This window comes from Lissotriton helveticus, chromosome 9, assembly GCF_964261635.1.
Source record: "Lissotriton helveticus chromosome 9, aLisHel1.1, whole genome shotgun sequence".
NCBI lineage: Eukaryota > Metazoa > Chordata > Amphibia > Caudata > Salamandridae > Lissotriton > Lissotriton helveticus.
The window spans coordinates 243,316,174-243,334,475 of NC_136070.1; the positions used below are offsets into that span (position 1 = coordinate 243,316,174).

General features: G+C 44.0%; 1 protein-coding gene across 2 annotated transcripts in view; it reads left to right on the forward strand.

Annotated features, from left to right (window-relative positions):
- Positions 1 to 18,302, forward strand: part of FERMT2 (FERM domain containing kindlin 2) — a 612,725-nt gene that overhangs the window by 476,555 nt on the left and 117,868 nt on the right. For both annotated transcript variants that reach the window (XM_078659827.1, XM_078659826.1), the window contains one exon: positions 16,597 to 16,721. In XM_078659827.1, the coding sequence (XP_078515953.1) occupies positions 16,597 to 16,721 (125 nt within the window). The remainder of the gene's footprint in view (positions 1 to 16,596; positions 16,722 to 18,302) is intronic.

The following is an 18,302-nucleotide window of genomic DNA, read 5'->3' on the forward strand; positions in this document are numbered from 1 at the left end:
GCCTCGGATCTGAACGGGCGGAGGCGGACTCTCTGGGTTCTTCCGGCGAGGAATGAGATGATCCACTCCAGAGCCTTCTCTTGGATTCCGACGTTGCTGAGGCGTTGTACTAGGGTGCGGTGGCAGACAGTGTCGAACGCTGCGGAGAGATCCCGGAGGATGAGGGCCGCTGTTTCCCCGTTGTCGAGCAGGGCTCGGATGTCGTCAGTGGCTGCGATGAGGGCGGTCTCGGTGCTGTGGTTGGCACGGAAGCTGGACTGCGAGGGGTCGAGGGATCCGTTCGTCTCGTGGAAGGCGGCAAGCTGTCGGTTGACGGTCTTCTCGATGACTTTGGCAGGAAAAGGGAGGAGCGAGATGGGGCGGTAGTTCTTGAGGTCGGTGGGGTCTGCTGAAGGTTTCTTCAGGAGGGCGCTGAGTTCGGCATGCTTCCAGCTCTCCGGGAAGGTGGCGGTGTTGAAGGAGCAGTTGATGATGTCTCGGAGTTGGGGTGCGATGACGGAGGCGGCCTTGTTGAAGACTTGGTGGGGGCATGGGTCGGTTGGTGATCCGGCGTGGATGGTGTTCATTGTGTGGATGGTGTCTTCGGTGCTGACCGGGTTCCAGGCACGGAGGGTGGTGGTGGGGTGCGTCGGTTCGGTGGTTGGGTGCGTGGGCTGTGTGCTGAAGCTGTTGTGTATGTCGGCGATCTTGCTGTGGATGATCCAATGAATTTCGGCTAATATAAGCCTTCATCAGGGAACAATGGTCTAAAAATAAACGTTTATATTTAATACACGAGGATACATAAGATTAGTTGCTCAAATCATGATTATCTAATAAATGCCGTAGATGCTATCCCATGATGGTAAAATTGGTGAGTGTCGCCAAGTAAAACAGTGATATAATACTTAAATAGAATGTTAACCACAGTAATCCATAGTGTTACCAATATGAACGCGATCGGTTATGGTATTCATTTCCACCTTGGTGAACATATCGGTGTGTCTATATCTGTGATCTTATGAGTGGATTGTGGCTCACAGTGAAACTAACCGCTAAACGGTGAAAACGTGAATAGATTCACGAACGGGTATTATCTGGGGTGCTCCATGGTGATGCGAACGCTTATTGGCCAAAATATATATATATATTTGGGAAAAAGAATTCCAAGGTAAAGGGACACTAGCAGATTCACTCATTTTATTGACCACAAAGAAGACTTCAACTCTCACACCAAAGACCCACATGTCTGAGTCGCCAACCATTTACAGAGCAGCAGGCTTCAGAGTCTGAGTCTGAGAATTTTGAAGCAAACTCCCACTTCCATACAGAAGGACCTCCAGGAAGAGGTGCCTCTTCTACAAAGTAATGGCCTGTTTGTCCCAGAGGCCCTCTGATCACACTAAACTTGTCTCTGTTTGTGGAGAAACAGATCATCCTTGCCCCCTCACAATTGGGAGGAAATAGCCTCAGACATGTAGATTACGGGTGTGAGGTTTATTTTTTATGGGGTAGGATGTTGAGCACCATTGTTGAAACTCAAACTCTGTTCCCCAGATATGTGATCGACCACCCTAGCCTGTTCGCTCACATCCTCTCTCCTAGGCAGTTGTGCCTCTCACCGTCTTGAGATGAGATTTTATGATATACATTAATAGAATATCTCCATTTATGTCGAAGATCAAAGAACTAAATCTAAAAAAAAGAAATCTTCTGATCAAATTGGGCAAAATACATATCTGCAGTACATTTGGCTAAAAATGCCACTCCAAAACACTAATTCTGATGGATGCTTCTAGCTGCAGGTTCCTCACCATTTGAATATTCACTAGGTGCTAGACTGGATGCAGAAACTTTTCAGCAGTACCTCTGCATGCAGGAAGCTGGTGCCGGAAGTGACGTGCGGGTCCTATGTAGGCGGCATTCCTGCATGATGTCAGTTTCTTTCTTCACCACTTGAGGTGAATCCTCAGATTTTCTTATGTTAACTTTTCATCTTTTCCAACTACAGCAGCTGAAGTCCTCTACCTCCAGCTCTCCTCCAGGGAGGTGAAAACAAATGTTCTTCCAACCTAGTCAGACCACCTCTGAGCCTCTTCTGCCCTTCAATAAAGCCCTAACAGATACTGTTCTTGGGGCTTGGGCTTGGGCTTGGGCCAAGCTTTGCACTGGTCCATAGTCAATCAGCAGATTTCTCAGTGGCACTGCCTCACTCCTGGTGACCCAGCATTTAGGTCTCTGTTCTGTTCTTTGGAGATCCTTGTCATGTAGGCCTCTTCAACATCCCCAGTAAGTTCCCAACCAGTCTCCCTGACAGGGAATCTAAACAGTTGTAGTCCTTTGGGAAGCATCTCTTTTCCTGTGCCACTTTGGCTTGCGTTCCATTAACACCTCCTGCTTATGGGGCTGCTATAGACATGCCCTTTGTGAGTCGGCACAAGTCCTCCCTCCTGTTCTGGAAGACCTTCACCATGTCCTCTTGAAGGCAATCCAAGATGGTCATGATGCGGTCAAGGCCCTAGTTTGTTGTGGCTTCGACACCGCTAACTCCATTTGGTGCGCCATGGGCACCAGTGTTGACATTAGTCGCCATGTGTGGCTACAATCGTCTGGGTTCTTAGGCGATGTACAGTCCTCCTTGATGGACGTGCCCTGTGATGGGACTCACCTATTTGAAGACCAGGCTGACTCGGCTCTTTAATGGTTTAAAGAGTGTAGAGCTACTGCTGGCTCTCAAGATCCTTCCCCCAACCTTGCCAAGCCCACCAGTTCCATTGCTCTTTTCAAGGCTTTGGCGGAGGCACACTGCCTATGCAGCCAAGGTCCACATGGCACACCGCTCCAAAAGTGGGATGTGGTTGTTATTTCTGCTACTTTCCTGTCCCCAAGAAGGACGGAGACCTCTAGCCAATTCTAGACCTGCGCCATCTCATTTCCTTCCTACGGAAGGAGAAATTAAATATGCTCACCCTAGCCTAGGTCTTGTCTTCCCTCGACCCTGGTGACTGGACAGTGACTTTGAACCTAAAGGAAATGTATACTGCTGGTCCATTGGCTCTACCTGCAGTTCATACTGGGTAAGGAGAATTTCCAGTTTGCTGTGCTCGCTTTTGATCTCACCACTGGCCCATGAGTGTTCACAAAAGTGGTGGCAGCACACCTTCAGAGGTCAGGGGTGTCAGTCTTTCCACACCTCGACGACTGTGTATTTAAGGTGAGCTTTCCCCAGTCATTTGTCCGCTATCTCCAGACTACAGTAACACTCCTGTCCGCAGAACCCTATCCTTACCCCACCAAGAGCTGACCATCGTGACAATGCATCGTTCCTGGGCTGGGGCAGAACTCTTTTAGAGGTGGATACAAGAGGCATCTGGTTTCCAGCAGAGACTCCACTCCACATCAACCTTCTGGAGCTCAGAGCCATTTGCTTGGCTTTGAAAGCTTTCTTTACTTTCATCAAAGGTGGTCCAGGTGCTCATGGACAGCACTACCACCATATGGTACTGCAACTGTGTGAAGTGAGATTGTGGAACCTGTGCCAAGAGGCTGTTGACCCTGGACGTGGCTAAAATGTAAGCACATTTTCATGACTGTGCATCACCTGGCAGAATCGCTAAACGCCAGAGCGGACAGACGCAGTCGTAAATGCCTTGTGGACCACGAATGGCAACTTGTCAAATAAGAATTCCCTCTTGGGTATAACCTTATATATTTCAACACTTCCTAACCATTCACTTCATTCATATAGGCACAAGGTGGAAAAGTTATTTTAAAAAAACAGTTTATTAAGTCACAGAATATGTTAAAAAATACTGATCTCCTCTTGACATCAGATATAATAAAATAGAAAACACAATTCTTCACAAATAAAAATCGTTACAGTACACAAGTGGGAAACAAAACGGCAAAGTAATTGATGGATCCAATTAGCATGAGATAAGTACAGTAGTAGTATATATCATGTTCTACTCTGGTATACAATTTTATATCCATGCCAGAGTTATCACTAGACACTTAGAGCACTTAAACTCAAACACAGAGGGGCATCGACTCGTTTCGGTGGGCACAATGTTTGGTGGCCAACACCTTCTTCAGGATACAGTAGTAGAATCCCACACACAATTAAAATATCTGAAATGCAAGACAAAAGATCTTAGGCAGTTTTCCAGCCTTAAATCCTAAATACAACAATAACTAATAAACATTTCCTATTTAGTTAATTGAAAAACTCTTCCTGAATGCTCCATGTCAGCATATCTTTTACGCCATTCATACTAATCCAACATTGTAATCAAACCCTCACAATATTATCACGGTAGATACCAAGGACTTTTTTTGGCAGACCAAAAAGAATAATACAAAGATAAACAATATGCATTTGCGGCATATATGTATACTATACAATGTCTATCCAAGGAGAGCCCTTCATCCCACATAAAAAATAGCTGGTAAGACTAATTATGTAATGGGCTGATAGTTACCTCATACTTAAAAAACAGCCACTTCCTGTGAGTCCGTATGTCTATATCGCAAAGGCGATTATCTTATTCTAGACAAAGAAAAGATGGGTAACCCAATAAGTTATCTCAAAGATTCTCAACAATACCTATTATCTCATATATAGGTTTACTACAACATACATTTTTATCGGTTGTAGTCCTGATCTGATGTTTCATTAAAGGCCACTCAAAACTTCAGCCTAGTGAAGGTCTCCGAACTTCGTGTATTCTATAAATATAATTGTGAGATCCTAATATTAGTTCTGTGTGGACCGCCACGATCTATCTCTTATTTAAAGCGAAGTATACATTTAAATGTATCCCATATGTTTAATTTCTCTCGGTCCAGGGGGCAACTAAGATCGTCATCATGCTATATTTATTATTGCATATAGGGAACCCCCTTGATATTTTTACTATAACTCAGGGAGACTCATGCATAAGGTATTAATAGGTCTCCATGGGGCTCCCACTTGTGTCCACATGAAGCTACACATTAAGCTATCTTTTCCAATACCGAGAATCTCATACGTTTGCAACCAGATCCACTCCCCCAATATAGAAGTCAATCATAAATTGCGTATTGTATCGCAAAGTTCTCTTCTACAGCCATGTTCATTGGCTCTGTCCTTATGAGATCTCGTTACTCATACAAAGTGACATCTCTCTCAAAAGTACGCACTATGGCACCGTCTAGATTGTAAATATTGCCAAATAAACCAAAATGCGCCAATGTACCTTTTATCTAGTGTGAAACCTTTTGGGCGCTTTAAGGTCTGCTTCACATGATGTTGGGCTACTTTGTAGTCCCTCCGTCACAGCCGACACCGTTCTACCAACAAAAAAAAAACCACACATAGAGTTGGCACACATATATATCGCCGAACTCTGTTGTCACTGAAGGCACGCATGTACAATGTCGTCACAAGTCTTACCTAGAAGTCTTAAGTACGGACACTCCAATCGAGCTCACGTTCCGGAATGTATCATCAAACTTCCCGTATTCCGCCTCCTCTCTTATATACTCTCCAAACAAGTTCTAATGAGGCACGTTGCCTCTTCCGATAAGACGCTCTCTCTACTTCCGGTAGTTTCAACAACTAGAGCGCTAGATTTAGAACGAAGTGGAGGGTATTTTAGAAAAAAGACTACACATGTATCACCATTTCTTTAGTCAACGCGTGTCGAAGAGTTCTACATACCCATTTATTTTTACATAGCAGTTTGTGGTTCGTATAGCAAAAAAATGCCTTTATTAGTTAGTGAGTTTCGAAAACTTCTTAATGGTAAAGACGAATTCTCATAATGTTTCACGGACCACGAATGGCACCTGCATCTTGAAGGTCTCTTTTTCAAGATTGGGAGAATCCTGGCTAGATCTCTACACCACTGCCGAGAATGTGCTATGTCAGCACTTCTGCCTGCTGGAGTTTCCAAAGTGTCTCTCGCTCGAAGACTCAGTCTAATTAGAACGTAATACGGGACTCCTATATGCCTTTCTGCAGATACCTCTTTCCCCAAGTTCTGAAAAAGATCAAAACTGACCACACCCAAGTCATCCTTGTGACTCTGGATCGGGTGAGGCGAGCATGGCTGTAGGCACTCTTGAGCATTTGTCCTCTGATCAGGCTGCTGTTTTGGGAGGATCTTCTGTTGCAGCAACAGGGCAGGTTCCTGCACCCGAACTTGGGGATGCTCCACCTTCCTGCGTTGAGATTGAGCAGTGTCAGTTGAGGGTCTTCGACCTACCTCCCAAAGTCTGTGAAGTCATCTTGGCAGCCGGGCGTCCATCAACAAAAATTGCCTGCTTTTGGGACATGTTTGTGGCTTGGTGCCCGGAGAAACACATCGAGCCACTTTCTGCATCCCCTATAAGAAGTGTTGTCGGTTTTGTCCTTCGCTTGTCAGCGCCTTGCTCTGGGTACAGATGAGAGGGTATCTTTTGTCCATCTCTGCATTTTTGCCTTTGCTGGACCAACCCTGCCTGTTTGTCACCCCTTGTAACATGTTTTCTAAAAATTCTTCATCATATGTTTCCTCCCAAATCTTTCGTTGTGCACAAATTAGATCTTAATTTAGTTTGAACCTATTTGATGTGTCCCCCCTTTGAACCCATGAATAACTGTCTACTCAGACAGACAGTCTTCTTGTTGGCCATCACATCTGTTGGAAGAGTCTGCGAGCTGCAGGTTCTTTCTGTTCAACCTCCATACAACAGCTTCTTCAGAGTCAAATTGATTCTTTGAACCTGTGCCTCTTTCCTGCTGAAGTTGGTGACACCCTTTCACGTCGGCCAAAACATCCCTGATGACTTTCTTTGCTCCACCTCCGCCCTCAAAGCAGAAATAGACTCCATCACCTGGATCCTAAAAGGGCATGGTCATTTTATATCCGTGTTTTCAATAAACATTGGTTGGACAATCAACTCTTTGTAGGTTTCACTGGTACAAAGAATCAGATGGCAGTTAAGAAATGGACCATCTCCAGATGGATTGTACTCTGCATTAAGATTTGCTACTCACTATCCAGGAAAAAACCCAGAGGGCTTGCAGGCGTATTCCACCGGAGCCAAAGCTGTATATTCTGCATTAGTTTGTGTAGTTCCTATCCTGTATATCTGTCAGGCTGTTACGTAGGCATCCTTGCACACTTTTACCAAACATTACTGCTTAGACAGTCTAGTCCATAATGACTGATAATTCGACTGTTCGGTCCTTCAGGAGTTTTTGGTCTAAGCCCGTTTGCAGGGCCACCTCTGGAAAAAATGTTACTTTAGTATCTAAGAGAAGAAATCAGCGACTAAAAGTCTCTAACAGATGAGGAAGTTACTTCCCTTCGGCCGCAGACTCCTTACCGACCCTCCCATCCTCCCCGTTCGGTGAATTGGACTTGACCACCTACAAATGTCCTTGTTGGCCTATAGAATCTGCCTGCTGGTTGATCAGCATTCTGATGTAGCTCTGTGCTTCTGGCATGGGAATAGTAGCAAAACCAAAACTGATGTTAGCACTCTGGGAGGGAGCCTATATAGGCACGTCGAACTCCGGCGCGGACGACTACTAGAACGCCAATTCGGAGCAGTCCAATTCAACCTACCAGTGCATTGGTGTGCTGCTCAAGATTTTCAAGATTCAGTCTAACACCTGGGGGATATATTCTAAGCTAAGGAATCTGCAGCTAGATGGTCTCTACTAGATCAAACATTATCGAAGGTAAGTAACTTGTTCTTCAGCTCTTCCTTGTTAAATAACCAGTTGTGGTGCTGTTTTTGAAAGTGCTACAGCATCTGTTTCCCCCTTTGACTTTTGTGAAGTCCCAGTGGGATCTTAATTTGGTATTGACATTTCTGATGTGTCCTCCACTTGACCCACCACACAGTCGTTCTCTGAGGCTCCTTACTCTGAAATGTATTCCTTGTTGCCTTCACCTCAGCACGGAGGCTGATTGGAATTCAAGGGCAATGTGTCCATTCTCCATACACCACTTTCCTCCCAAATAAGATTGTTCTGTGTACCACAGCATTCTTTCTTCTGAAAGGTGTGACACCGTTCCGCGTCAGCCAAACCATCACCCTGCTGCATTCTATGCTCAGTCTCACCCCTCGAATTAGGAGGAGAGACTCAATCCTTGGACCTCTAGAGGGCACGGAGTTTCTACATAGATCGTACCAAAGGACACTGGACCAGCTTTTTGTGGGGTTTGCCGGAGTAAAGGGTGGCAAGGCTGTGTAAAATTGTACCATCTCACTTTGGAACGTGCTCTGCATAGAGATCTGCTGTGCATTGGCAAAGAAACAGCCTCCAAAAGGATTTACACCCAATCCACCAGAGCCAAAGAGGCTACCACTGTTTTAGCACGCAGTGTCCTTGTCCTAATACATTTGCCGGGCAGTTACGTGGGTGTCCCTCCATGCATTCACGAAGCACCCTCACCTGGATAGACAAGTGTGCCGAGAAGGACTCTCTGCCCACTCAGTCATTCAGGACTTTTTGGTTTGAATATCCATTCACAGGCTCGCCACCTATTATGTACTGCATTTTCATCTGCTCAAAGGGTGAGGAATCTGTGGCTAGAAGTCTCTATCAGAAGAACAAATTACTTACCTTCAGGAATGCTATTTCTGGTCAAGACTCTAGCCACAGATTTAGCACCGACAATCCCATCCTCCCCGTTATGCGATTTAGACTTTCTTTTATTAATAAGATCCCAATTCTAGGAATCTGCGCACTGGTCTATTAATTTTCTTTTGGGGCTCCATGTCTGGAGGTTGTTGACCGTCTCGAAAGCAGCTGACGACAACATGCAGTAGTGGCGCCTATGTAGGAATCGCACATCATTTCTGTAGCAAACCGCATCAGTGCGAAGCCACCTGGATCTACCTTGCTGAAAGGTTTCCGGATCCACTCTGATACGTGGAAAATATTTAAAAGGTGAGGAATCTGCTTCTAGGTCGTCTTTACTGGAAAGAGTTACCAAATGCAAGAAACGTGTTTACTAGTAGCTAAATACACCAGATTGTTTTCATTTATGGTTCTCCTTTTTTTCTGATTACATCAAAATTATGGATGTTTATGCCTGCCACTCAGTAACTCCATACTTGATACAGAGGTCTATTTTCCCAAATGCACGTGTTCTTTGCGGATTCAGCAAATGCGATGAAAAAATAATAAATCACAAAAAGAAGCTACAAACCCTGGAGTGCTTTCTTGCGGTGTGGGGCTATCTTCCTGTGCCCTTCCTTACAGTGAAGGTGACTGTGAAGGGAAAGCGCCGGATAATAGTATCATATCATCTCCCTGTTGTTTTTGATCACTATCCTGGCTCTTTTTTTTATAAATACAGAGACATTGGAGGGGAAAATGTCAAGGCATGACAGGCACAACATCTGCATGGTTTGTCTAACACCCACTCCGGAAGGGCAGTGAGATTTGTCAGAAGAGGTCGTATAGGATGCTGAAGGAGGACAGGGAAATGGTCACCCTACAGTATAAGGGGACAATGTGTAAATAGGATGCCCCTTGCAGCATCCACATGTGCCTCTGAGTGGAGAGGTCACCAGTCTATCTTCTTTTCCTGCCATGATGCTGCTTCTGCCCCCTTCTAGAGGTGCGTGGCCAGCCATTAGTCTATACTAGTCGAAGACTAGATGCTTGACTAGAGTCATACCCATGTTCAAGTAGCAACTGACTGGGAGTATTCTGGATCAACTTTGAGGCGCCTGTCTGTACAGAGATTTGGACCTTGTGGGGGCTCCCCATCTGAGACTCCCACCCTCTTTGACAACCTCTGGGTTACCTGTCACTGGGAAGAGATTTGATCAATTCCATCCTCTTGCAGCACCAATATTTCTGAGGGTTCAGCCACAACATCCACTGCAACCTTCATCAGAGGTTCCAGTTCTACCTTGCAAGGAAGCAAGCACCAGGATGAAGTGAGATCTCTAGCAACTTTGTCGGATATCCAGAGGTACTTCTTAATCTGGGTTTTTCTGTAAGAGATGCAGGAAAGAGAACCTGGAGCATGTCTCGTTACTAATGTTATGGTGCCCATATTCTGAGTAACAAGTCCAAGTGTATGTTTTCATCTACGGCTTTAGACTCCATATCTAGATGGTCTGGTTTGTATGATTGTTCACTGGCTTTCACGGATATTACATCAAGATCAGGTAACTACATAAGTTGTAAGATCTGCAAAGAAGTCTACAGTCTGCTGTACTTAAACTTTGTGGGGCTGTCATTTAAAAAACATCAATGCAAAGCCTTGAGCGCATCGTGTTCTGCTTTTGGTTTCCAAACACCTGAATCTATCTTGGATACCTTCACAAACCATTTTTCTTCTCACTACACAAGAGTCTACACAATCTGGGACCCCATTACTTGGCGGATAAATTTGTTTATCACCGTCCATCCCGCACCCTGAGGTCCAGCAACCAACTGTTACTTCAGGTTCCCAGACATTACAAGACCAGACAGGGAGGCTGGGCCCTCTCCATCATGGGCCCACGCTTATGGAACAACCTCCCCCTCTCCCTTAGAGAATGCCCGAGTCACTCAGCTTTCAGGAAATGCCTAAAGACAGCACTATTCTAGGAGGAGTCCTCTCGACCTGTTCACCTCACAGCTCCGCGCGGAGATACACCTTCGGGTGTGATGCCGGCGCGTTATAAGCCTATAAATAAATAAATAAATAAATAAATAAATGCTGTCAATCAATGTCTGGATCAGCTTGCTTCTAAATTCCATCTTTTTGTGAATATCCAAGAATCCAATGGTGAAGAAGGAAAAATTACTGAACTGTTTGAATTGATGACTATATGGTTGTATCTACCCCATGCACCAAAAGCGAACTGCCTCACAAAATAGTGGGTAGGATTTTTAGTGAAGTCTTCCAGATTGTAGCAGGGTCTAGTTGTTTAATATGCAATCTTTACTTCTGGGGATTATAGCCTGATTATATTTGCATTTTGTTTTCTCGATTCTGGAGTGGATATTTTTAGCCAAATGTCCCGTTTAGCTTGTATAGGAGCTTGGTTTTGGGGGTTGGGGGAAGCACTGCTAAATATTGCCGCCTTGGGCATGCTTCATTTTATTTAAAACCAAAAACAAATTGAAAAAAGTGTTTGAGACCCCTCGCATGCACATAAATATTCTGCCTTTCATTAATTCAGAGAGAATAAACATGGTGAAGAACTTTGATTACAAGTAATTTACTTTTTCTTACTGGATCAGAGTAGGCATCTCCAGCAATCAATGTAGTGCTAACTACGGTGTCGCCAGAGGTGTAGTTTTAGGGTTGGGGGTGTTTAGGGGTGTGATACCCCCAAATAATTGCGTTCTTTGCTTGGTAATTTGGTATGGGGCCCCAAAGTAGTCTATACATCTGTTAGTTTTCTCACTTAATTTGGGACATTTGAGATTTATCCCCCCGAATCTCACTAATCTAAGCCCTGGGGGTGTCACTCTTGTGTCGTCTTGGAATAAAGCAACCCAGTCGACACTCTAGCAGTGACTGTAAAAGGGTGAGGTTCGGTAGAATTCATGGAAGTACCTTCTCCGCACATCTAGCATCTGACGTTTCCCTCGCTAGTAATGTGTAGGACCCTGACTGAATTTGGTATTCACCTTTTGTTAGGAGTGTTTGTGCTCCCCTTGCAAATTAATACTAGGGATTAGGATTGTAATTTGGACCCCCGGGCATATATTGATCATATAATGTTGTCCAACTATAATAAAAGCAACCATCTCTATAAGAAATGGAAAAACACCATTCACAGGATATCACACAGTAAAGATTGATAGCTTCTGATTTTTTTTTTTAAAGACTGGGACTAAAATCTCCACCAAAACTCAAACAAATAAAACCGAAATCCTATGCTGCTGTAAATAGTTGCATTTGCCGTATTACCAATCTACCCCACTCCTCTCGACCCCATCCATAAGTAAGAGAATGTTACCCAAATGTGGACCGAATTCGGATCCCTTCTATGCTACTGTAGACGCCATTTTCTTGTAAGCCCATTCTGTGGCACTTAATAAGGAGCTTGAAAAACGTCCACAGGCCGGTTGACTAGTGATGACCTTGCAGAAACCCCAAGGTTTTGAGAAATGCAGGAAATCATGACTTCTATTTGTACGTGTCGTTCTGCTGTTTTGCTTCAGTTGCACATTTCATAATGTCATGACCAATTATAGTGTGCTATCTAATGCCCACTCTGTAATTGGATAAATGCTTGGAAACCCCCCCCATCACCTCGCAGGAGCACGGGCCTATTGGCTGTGTTTATATTGCGAGGTGTGCTAAAAAGCTATATAAACTGATGACATCAGTCCCTAATAGACGTCCCTCACACTACTGTGTTTTGATAAATATTTTACTTTGAACTCTCACTGCTTTTTTGTTTTATTGATTTAGGCTTCAATGCTACTGCTTGCCTCACTGAGATTTTTCTTCTAAATTCGTAGTTTTCCTGTTTGGTCTCATCCACTATGTTTCAATACATTAAATATCCCAGAGGCATATGATGTTTTTCTGTTACTCTTTCTGTGCTGACTCAACAAACTAGTTTTCTTGTTCCCTTGCACGCAAAGAATTTTAGTTCCCAAATACTTTGTTATAGGGAAAACTCCAGAGTGGACTTGTATCCGTGTATGTAACTATCATGTGGAATACTTTAATGATTCATGTGTACGTAATTTCTTGCAATACGGCATGCGTTTGTTAAAAGTACAATAGTACACAACAGTCCTGCCTACTTCCCAGTCACCCCGACCAAAATAAATCTGAATTGGATAGTATCCTGGGCATCTCACAGAAACAGTGGGAGCTTCTTTGGCGCACGATTCCGAAGACCCATAGGAGAATCAACACATAAGTTAATGCTCCAGTGGTAATACAACCCTGAAGGCTTACACACCATGTACCCTACATCCCTGGCTACTTGTTGGCGATGTGGCACACGGGTCGGAGACTTTCATCATATATAGTGGTTGTGTACTTTCCTCACTATATTCTGGAAATAAATCCTTTGGCATATCAAGAACACACTAGAGTTTCCATATCAACTGATTAACTAGGGATCAGGCTGGTCACACTGGAAGCAGCGATCCATGGAGACTGGTACTCATAGCTGCCAAGGTTTCAGATTGCTATGTGTGACATTTTCATAATTTTTGTGTAATTATGAGTGACATTTCAAGGACCATGAGTGACACTTTCTCACAAGCAAAATGAAGCAATGAAGACGAGGGAAACATAAATTTCAGAACTTGCAGCCATTGGTCTTTAGGATCATGTGTTCAAACTTGCGTAGTTAAACTAAACGGTGTCTGGTGACCAAAAACTCTAAAAAAAAAAATAAAAAAATAAAAAAAAAAAAATTAACAGGCAAGTGACTTTCTCCATCTATGCATCAAGGATCTGGAAATACATTTCTGTATCCATCAGGACTGCCTCAACACTGCTCCAACTTAGGAAAGAGTTGTAGAACCCAACAGCACAATGCAGTAATATTACACACCACCTCACATATAGTATGTGTGTGTGTGTATATGTGTGTATATATATATATATATATATATATATATATATATATATATATATATATATATATATATATATATATATACACATACTATATTAAAATTACTTCAACATTGTTATGCTCTGCTGTGGAACTTTTTAAATAAAAAGCTAACGTTTTATTTGATTATTGTATTTAACATCGTCTCTGCTTGTAACATTCTAGTTAGTAGTCGCCATATATGACTAAGCAACACGTTTGCATTCTTGCACCTGTGCATGTAGTGTACTCTGAAGTGCAATGTCTGTGAAGGGAGATTAATCTAAGCAAATGCTAATATAATTATACAGTCAGCGAGTGTTCTGAGGGGTACCTGGGTTCTGTGAGGTGGCGTGTAATGCCACATAATATGACATATCAATATATATCAATGCACGCTTAAAGAAATGTAAAAAGTTAAGGTGCCCTTGTGACTTAAAGAACGTCAGCTACTCTACTGGCGAGAATCGGACCACTGCAGATACACCCCTGCCTGTGATTGTTTCTCTTAGCTTTCTCTGTTTCTATTATTCTTGTACCAGAGTGCACCTGCCTAGAAACCCTCGCTCCCTGGGCCCTTACTTAGCTCCAGCAGTGCCTAGAAGCCCTCGCTCCCTGAGCCATGATTCGGGTGTAAATGTCCGGAAATCCCCCCCCCCCTTGCTCTCCAGTCAGAACACTGCTGAGATGTTGAAAGGTTGCTGGTTTCCCCTGCGGTGCTCTAGCGTGCCCTCTAACAGATGGATAGCGCCTTGTTCACAGGAGATGATGGGCTGACCTCCCAGAAACTGAGGGTTTGGTACGGGGGGGAGGAAGGAGGGAATACAAATTTTATTTATGTACATTTTTATATAGTGAGAGAAGTTTTATGTAATTAGATGGATGTTACAAAGCGCTAGAATAAAAAAATGACAGTGAGCTAGTGTCTTTCAATGGCAAGGGGCGAGAAAGACCGTAATACAAACAACTATTATCTGAAACAACCTATCTTGTACATTAAAGGTAGTCAGTGTGACGCACTTACTTGTGGAACACTGCAAATCCGTCGCGGTACGGGCCAGCCAGCTGTGGTGACTTCCCCCTGCACCGTGAGCAGAGACCGCGGTTCAGGCCTCGCATTTTATCATGGCCTCGGTTCTACTGCATTGCACTACAGGCATCAGTGCCTGTTGAGGCACCATCACTGTATTTGGCGGCGGACGGGTCGAGGGTGACTGGTCAGATCACGGCACAGTACTTCAGGACACAAGTCACAAACGCGAGGTGAGAGCAGAAACGGTCTGCGCAGCCCGCTCGTGCTGACAGGATCCCATTGGGGACACAGAGAAAAAAAAGCCTTACCAGAAAAAACCTCCCGACGTCCAAGTCTGTGAGAGGATGTGGCTCATGGCTAGACCATCGACTTTAGAACCAGGTGATGCCGTGGTCCGCGGCCTATATGCACGCCGCAGGCAACAGCGAAGTCTCTCAATTAAGTTGGCAAGTGGAATCGCGGTAGACAGAACAGCACCAATAGAGTCCCCCGCAGCTTCTCTGTGACCGACCAACTTCCTTCAGTTCAGGACATGATGAAGAGGTCACATCTCCCCCCCCCCCCCCGCACGGCGCCTGACAGCCAGGAACTCGCAAAGACTGCTCACCTCAGGGTAGGCCCCGCCCGGGTCTCCATTGGCAGTGACTCAGCCGTCGCCGTGGCGGCGGGGATCAATTTCAATGAGGGCAGGCAGCAGGGCAGAGATTGGACATTGTAGCAAGCACGCAAACTCTTTGAGCACGCTCTTTAACTATTTACTCACTTTCTGAGCCTGCTGGCAAGTCTGCGGGGGAGCAGCAGAGCCGGTTCACACAATCAGAGGCACAGGCGCGCGGCTAGCGTCAGAGTGCAGTCAGCTGTATTAAAATGCGTGACAATGCATTTCAGTGCGGTGATGCGGAACACCACACTGAAATGCGTTAGTGTCAAGGCCGATGCGCGATACTTGGCAGGGATGGGTACTTTGTCCGCCACATTACTGGTGAAGTGAAACAACTTTAAGCTTTGGCTTGGGAAACCACGTCTGCTCCTTCAGCAGCAGCCTGGTTTACTCTGCTATGACATACCTCGAATATGAAAGATTTCACATAAGATAGCGCTTTCTGAAAAGAGATTCTCTTGCCTCTGGCAGTGTCCGATTGAGTATGTCACCTATGCAATATCTGTGCTACTGCCCCCCGGGCTCCATGCCCTCCATCTATTCTATTGAAGGACTACCTTGGCTCTGTGGTGTACCCCTAAACATAGATGGGCACTAGTATTGATAGGGTCTACCCTCCTCCCGCCCTCCCTTTTGTCCCCCCACCTCCGATGGTAAAAGTTAGCTGGATGAGCTCCTCTCCCCTTTCTTTTGGATCTGTGTTCCCCTTTTCCTCCTTGATTGGGTTCGTTGACCTTCTGGACTTTTGTCTGTAGGTGGCCGGTTTGGGCTCACTTACTCTTCTTGGGATGCTCCCTCACTTCCACTACCTACTGGTATCCTTGAGAGTGGCTGGATTCCTTAATGGACCGATCCATAGGCCCTCTACATGGCCAGTCCTGACTCGATAGTTGCTTGGTGTCCCCTGGCTTTTCCCTTTGATATTCTCCCTCATTTGGCTTCACTGGACGGCAGTTGTTTAGTCTATTTCATTTGTGCCCAGGGTGGTGACTGTTACTGTAATGCGAATGTATGCTTTCAGCTTGTTCATGCAATGACACCGACATTAAACCTTTTACTGCTTTGTTCTTGCAATGTGCTGTCTATGAGATTTAATAAACAATTGGGGTAAAAAAAAAAGTACAATAGTACACTTAAAGGGTTTTAGATGCTAAATGTACGATGCTCGCATGTGCCTGAAACAATTCTAGTTTAAATGTTGTTAAAGTGCAAACTGCTAACTATTTACGAATTAGGAATGTAAGTAATTTATCTGTAGCCTTCAAAATATTGATTTCTATGATTGTTTGCGAAGTATGCATTCATATTATATAGTTTAACGAGATTTTATTTTGTTAAATGTTTATACATCTTATATTCAATGCAGACCAAAAAAATTAACCCTCAAAGGTTACAAATCGTACTGGTGCACTTTCAAAGATACTGCAATTTCTTGCTACAAAAGTAAAGAGGAATCCAGTGGCACGCCTACTTACCAAATGAATTTAAGAGGTAACCATCATTTTCTTTTGCGAGTGTAGTGAAACTTTAGTGACGTGTGGTGTTGTAAGTGTTAAACATTGTACTTGAACGTATTGATGTGATGTACAGTAGTATTGGAGCGAAAATGAACGGTGATGGGATACACATCCCTACAAATTAGATCACAATGTTGTCAGTGCTATTAATGATTCACATTAAAAGGAGAATGAAAGGCATAGCCTGTGACCTTATATCAAGAACTTCTGGTATCAATAATTCGGTTTTAATTAATGTCTCATTTTATAACTATTAGGAATGTACAATAAAATGCTCTACACCATCAAGTCTATATTTTCCTTTAAGTTCAGACTGCGAGGCAAACAAAAATCAACCTAGTTTGGGATTCATCTTTATTCTTCAGAAAAGCTTGTGTAATAGACTCAGCTGATGCCTTGACAGTCATGTTTTTGCTAGAAGGAAAAGACGAGAATGGCAAACTCCCGATTTTCTGTAATTTCAAATTGACTGAGATTGTGATCTGCTCACCTGTGGAAGGTTTCCAGATTATTGTAGGCTATATAATCCTGCTTTCTTTCTTCTACATCTGGACGTTGTTGCAACAGTCATTTACCTCATAGGTTAATCTCTATTCACTGGAATTTAAAAGACTGCAAATTGTGTGAAATTGATTGTAGAAACTCCCTTGTTTGAGGCAAGTACTATACCCCCCCCCCCCCCCCTTAGACTTCTTTGAAACATAGGCGAATTGGAGAATTGAATAAATCACTACTTCAACCTCTGCGGCATTGCTACCAAAGACTGAGATATTTATCTTGGACGTTTCAGAGTTCCCTGGTACTTTGCCAGATTGATCTTTAGTCTTGTTTCATCTCATGGCATTGGTCCATGTGAGGCCGTTTCAGGCAGTGTAGCTGGTTAAGTCTATAAACGCTTCTGAAAAGCAATTAATTCCTCTAGGAAATACTACCAAATTGGATACATGGGTATTCTCGTGGTGCATGCCAGAGAAGCAGTTGGCTAATGCTATGGGTAATCTCGTCACAGGAATGGAGACATCAGTAGGGTTCTGGAAGTTACTACTACTGTTAGTAATGGGTCGGGCTGCATTGATTCTTCCCAAATACAAGTAAGCTGTGCAAAATTCAGTTTGCCAAATGCCACATTACCTGTTTGAGGAATTATCATCACTTGTCTGGGCAGGTGATAGTAGCAGTGTATGACTGGACTGGACCGGAGCGGTGGGCGGCCTAGGACTTTGAAAAAACCTATATTTACCTAGTATTCTGGATGGGGGTAAATTTTCTAGAGTAAGGGAATGTGCATTGCATGGTGGGGATGTCCGGAAAGCTTCAGAATACACAAACTTGTGAATTTGTGCATATTAAAAAACTTCTCCATGACCTAGTCCCACCACACGCTTCTCTGTGATCTAGTACCACCCTAGAAAAAGTTGGAGATTTGTTCCGGTCAAGTAAGTGCAAGAGTAAACAGATTTCCAGGCTGCAATGGGAAAAAAATGAAAATCTAATGTTCGAGGCATATGAGCTGCAGATTGCACACTGTGCATAGATCGCCACCTAGTGTTGACCC